General features: G+C 41.7%; 1 protein-coding gene across 1 annotated transcript; it reads right to left on the bottom strand.

Moving 5' to 3' along the window:
- Window positions 1–218: 218 nt before the first annotated feature.
- Window positions 219–4,712, bottom strand: LOC137276994 (histamine H3 receptor-like). The gene is made up of 2 exons (XM_067808650.1): window positions 4,656–4,712; window positions 219–3,285 (listed from the first exon to the last, which is right to left on the bottom strand). Exon 2 carries the CDS (start codon window positions 3,283–3,285, stop codon window positions 2,269–2,271), a length of 1,017 nt encoding a protein of 338 aa, XP_067664751.1. The 5' UTR covers window positions 4,656–4,712; the 3' UTR covers window positions 219–2,268.
- Between the last annotated feature and the right edge of the window lie 757 nt (window positions 4,713–5,469).

Raw genomic sequence — 5,469 nt, 5'->3', positions numbered from 1 at the left:
TTAAATGACCGTTGAAACTCCCATGAAAACGGGTGAAAATGAAGTGAACAACGCACCAAGCCAGCGTGAGCCAATTCCACAAACCCGCGATTTAATATAGTTTTGACTTCTTAGCAGCGCCTGAGAAAACCCTCCAATAAAGATGTCAATTTGGACAAGATAGTTTCTTAAACAACACTGTTCTGTAATTGGTATAAACATAACAAAGACAGTATTCATTCATTCATGTGAAAATATTGTAATCTGAATGTGTATCAATATTAACGGGATACTTCAGTAAGCACAAATAATGTAAGCACACATGTACGGGTTCGCCTTGTTTGATGAGTCACACCTTCGTATACAGGCTATAAGCTCTAACTTAAACAACAGAAACAATATCCGTACCGCGATACACTGGTATAAACTAGGATAGTATTGATGTTACCTTAAATATATGACCAATTCATAGTGTGAGCTAAGAGATACAAGCTGGGATCAGTTTGTGTGTTATCTGTGTGCGTTACTTGAGTCACGTGTGTCTGGTTGGTTGTTGTTCTACGCCGCACTCAGTGATATTTCATCTATGTGACGGTGGCCCTTAAATAATCCAATATGGCGACCAACAACATGGGCATCTATCTACGCATCTGGGATACGATGACGTGTCAATCAAGTCAGCAAGACTGACCACCCGATCCCGTTAGTGGCTTCTTACGGCACACATGCGTTATTGAAGATTTGTTTCTAACCTTGAACCTCACGGATGTGCATCAGTGAAAGTGCTCACGACATTGTCCGTTTCAGCTTATGCTTGTAGATATAAGTCTAAGGCTTAAGACAGTACGGAGGTTTGTACAATGACACCAAGTTTGTCAAGTTCAGTGACTTGGATGATTTTGTATAATTGTACATCGACATTTTTTCATTTTACTCATATTATCAATCACTGGTTAGTCTGTTTTACTCCAATGTTTTAGAGACCACCATCACACTGCAGACATATTGCCAATCCATGCAACTTGTTCACCTTCAACTGAGCCCATGGAGAACTGGGTTAGAACAATGGCCTTCATTAACCCATGCCTCGTTCACACATGTCATTGGTTCCCACTTGTGCAGATCCATGTTCAGGCTGTTGATCACTTGATTGTCTGATCCAGACTCGGTTATTTACAAAGCGCCGCCATATGGCTGGAATATTGCGGAGTGTGGCTCACTCACCCCGTCAGTTGAAAGAATGCCCAGTCTTGTGCACAACCAAGACACACGTACATGGTGAGCACTAGGTTTCGCTTGGTAAAACTGCGATGAGTGGTCCCCTCTGCAAGTGGTTAACATTAATTATCCTTACCGTACTTGCAGGGACAGATCTACGACGTGAGGAACGGAGACATGACCCAAGGCTCAAGATTTATAAATGTTCTTTAACAAAAATCGTTCCATTTTACAAAGTACTCACGATACACACTCGTGATATTTATAAATGCGAATTCACATTCATCATAATCGATGGGGGCAGAAACTGGATTAGGTGAAAAAAGTGATCGGTTCGAAATCTTGGGAAGTCTTCCGTTATATATACACAAACGGAGAGTGAGAGATTTTAAGTACCTCTTCTCACCAACTGCCATAGAGCAAGCTGCGAGGAAAAGCCTCGCCTTACTTACATATAGCAATCATTTATTGAAGGTAGCAGTAGGGTTTTGTTCCAGTTGGTGGTTGGTGGGACTGCCTTGTAATTACTGTGTTCCACTTCGGGTTGAGGAGAAACGAAACTAAAGCATTCCATGCTTCTCGTAAGAGGCTGTCTCAGTTGTGGAGATCAATATAGTAAACAGTCACATATTCCTTCGTGGATTAAGATTCGTCATATAAATGCCTTTACAGATCAATTACCCTTATCCTTGAATCGTATACAAACACATTCATATTAACTGCTAACAAGACAACAAAGCAATTGGCCATATTCGGTGTGTATATGTCCGTCACCACTGCATGTATCCTACTGAGATACGCAATAGATCGTGCTTATAACACTGTGATGGACACAATGATATTGTCACTTTATTGTCTATATTCTCGGTAAGTAGGCGTACCCAGCTACAAAGCGAATCATGATAGTCAGATGATGATCTGTGTTCTTGCTCATACCATAACTTCCTATCCTATTGTGAACAGTAATCACTGCACAATCACTGGTATGTCTGGTCCAGATTTTACAGCAGTGCTGATGCCTCTTGCAGCTTTAAACAGTGTGACGTGGTCCATGGGACGACACACAAATCTTTATTGATTCATTGGGCCAATCTTCCCAGTTATCACGGAACTGAAAGAGTTGTTGGGATAAGCAGCAGAAATTGCTCCAGGATTTTCCACATATTGCTGGTGTGAGAAGTAGGGAGGAGGCTGGTTAACTGTCTGACGATTGTTGGTGTTGGACGGTGGGTGGCCCTTCACTAATGACCGGAAATCTTTGTTCAGTAACCAGAGGAAAGGAACGATAGCAGATTTAGCGTAACTGAGGTAGCCCATGACAGTTGAGAGGAAGAAAGACCAACTACAATCATAGAAGCAAGCGCCATTTATCAAAGCCAGAACTTGGCTTGGGAAGAAGAGAGCAACCGTCAAGAAGGAAACCAAGATTATATCCACGGGTGCAGTGGGATTGGTAGAGGGTGGGGATACTGCACCTTGACCATACTGACCAAACGCCTGGGGTATTCCCTTTTGACGTAGAGCAATACTGACCACTGTCGTGATGATAGCGATTAGAGATGGTACCCAATAGGACATTGCAAGAAGAGCTCTTCCGAATTTTAGCGCTACATACCAGCCACACGTTGGTACGCTGGAAGACTGTCCAACGATCATTATTGGCACCAAAACGATGATCGGTCCAAGAATAAAGAATGCCACGAGCATGCATGTGACCAATTTCTTGCACATTCCTTGGTACGATGAAACTGTACGTTGAAATATAAAGTCCAAGTTCAGGGCGATGATGGCGAAGCAGCTGTTGGCAACAGTGATGTAACTGCTCCCATACAGTGCCTTCATAGTTACGCACGACACGTCGATTTCCTGAGTCACCATTAGGTGTATCCACATCGGGAGAGGAAAGATTCCGACGAAAAGGTCTGCCAATGCCAAGACCAAGGCAATGACATACTTGGAATTTTGTCTGAGTACTTTCTTTGATAAAATACTGCCAATTATTACCAGATTGCCGACGATGATCCCTATTGCAAATAAACTGCTGAAGACGATCTGTGCGGTTACGTTGCCATAAAATCCGACGCTCATCTGAAAAATGAAAGAAGGCAACAGTGTTTTTTTTTTTTTGGTTGTTTTAGAAAAAAAACAAAAAACATACATACAATGCTTAACACTGGACTAAGAGTGATTTAGCGTTGCAGCAAAAGGTATTTAGGGCAGTGCATCTCGGTCTAATGTGAGAGAGAAAGCCTAAATGATAGAGGGCTTAGATGACAATTTAGTTGTAACCCTCGACCACGAGTAACCTGCTGATCAACCAATAAATATGTGAGGAGTGAAATGAGATTGGAAACCACGATCACAGATGCCTGAGGGGCTCAGAGGAGGCAGTTCTCTACATCCCCTTCTAATCTTTATCGGTAGCTCGATGTCATCTGAATAAGCTTGACCGAAGTCAACCTATTCTATGACTCCTACCTCATCACTTTACTTTGAGTGCTAAGAAAGGCCCTCCACCTTCGAAGACAACATGTATCTTTGAAATATTTCTTTTAAAATGTCTGTGTTACAAATGTCATGTGTGACTGGACTCATGGCAAATTTCATTTTGGGCTGAATATACAGAGGTTAGCTGATCAATATGGTATTTACAGCTGTAATCCAGTTGACCCTTGTACTCCGCCTGCCATCCCGCCTGAACCTACTCCGCCTGAACCTACTGCTTTTTACAACAAATCGCATTTCATGTTGGAGAAACATGATTATTTGAGGTTTTCAATCCAGAACACCGAGGAGCGTTATTTGATATGTGTATACATTTATCCCAATTTATGTTAAAAGTGTTGTCGTTCTTTTCGTCTCGATTGTTAATTCCGTTTCAAATTACCTGATTGTTTATTGTGTCAAGTCAGTGGCCCATGTCGCCCTAAAACTACAAACCAGCCAACCTTCCAATTTATGAGACAAAACATGGGATATTCCTTTAGTACATGTGTATATTTTCAGAGGTAACATTCAAGTGAAAGAGTCATTTTCAAAGAGTAAGTGTATGGTTTTACGCCGATTTATCAGTACTCCAGCAATATCACTGCGGGGATACATGAAATGGACTTCACATATTGTACCCATGAAGGTATTCGAACCCGGGCCTTCGGTGTGAGATGGCTGGTGGGTTAGCCCTGGGACGATGGGGGTAGCCCTGGGGCGGTGGCGAAATCCGTGGTTGTAGTGTTCGCTCGTCCGCCGCCGTGATATGGTTGGAAAAGTGCTATAAGTAGTCTATAAGTAAGCTATAAGTAAACTCACTCACTCACTCGACCAGACTCAACCGGGACGCATAAGCATAGATAAACGTTAACTGGAAATAATGATATTGTTTTCAAGGGATTTTCAAACACCCTCTAAATGTAGAACCTTCGTCTAATAAAGCCACGCTATGGTGAAAATAGGGTACAAACCTTGAGTTGATTGGACGCTTAGTTCCGTGGTCTGTCACTGTCGATTGTCCGCCGACTGTTTCTATCACCTTTTTATCAAAGACATATTCATGTTGTATTTAGACATTTACCTCATTTCGTGTCACGTGATAGATAACAACACAGCAACCAATAATATGGGGCATACGCTTATCACGAAGCCCAGCCATCAGCAAACATGACAACCTGCCTATCTGGCTCACCGTTATAACGCTAATCATGGCATTTATTTCGACACAAAACCTGTGAAGTATTTCTCAATAAAAAGGTAAAAGAATATTTCAGCGTAATCTGCAATTTTGACGTAGATCTCTCGAATTACGCTGTGGTTCTTTATTCCAGGTGAAATATATTCTCTATAATGAATGATGAATATTTCTGTAGCTATGTTAGCTATATCGACGCACGTCACACTTACACTGGGTCAGGTGGAGCGGTAGTCATTCAATATTGAGCAATAACAACAAACCTCTGTAAGTGGAAATATTTTAAGACACTAATGACCACGATACTTTCCACGTAAAGAGAGTGAGTGAGTGAATTCAGTTTTTATATCGCTTTTAGCAATATTCCAGCAATATCACGGCGGTATACACTAGAAATGGGCTTTGCACATTGTACCCAATGGATTTTGTACCCGGATTTTGACCGTGACAAGCGAACGGTGTAAACACTAGGCTACCCCTTCTCCTCTTTCCACGAAATTTTGCATTTGATACTTTACTAATGTATAGTATGTGTTTTCACTCAACATGTTTTCCTTGCTCTATTTTTCACGCTACTGTGTTACATCAAG

The sequence above is a fragment of the Haliotis asinina genome, chromosome 3, assembly GCF_037392515.1.
Source record: "Haliotis asinina isolate JCU_RB_2024 chromosome 3, JCU_Hal_asi_v2, whole genome shotgun sequence".
In the NCBI taxonomy this organism is placed as follows: Eukaryota; Metazoa; Mollusca; class Gastropoda; order Lepetellida; family Haliotidae; genus Haliotis; species Haliotis asinina.
This window is presented reverse-complemented; position numbering and strand designations above follow the sequence as displayed.

Bases quoted from the DNA above. Each gene is read 5' to 3' on its own strand.
- LOC137276994 (XM_067808650.1), bottom strand. From the start codon at position 3,285: ATGAGCGTCGGATTTTATGGCAACGTAACCGCACAGATCGTCTTCAGC.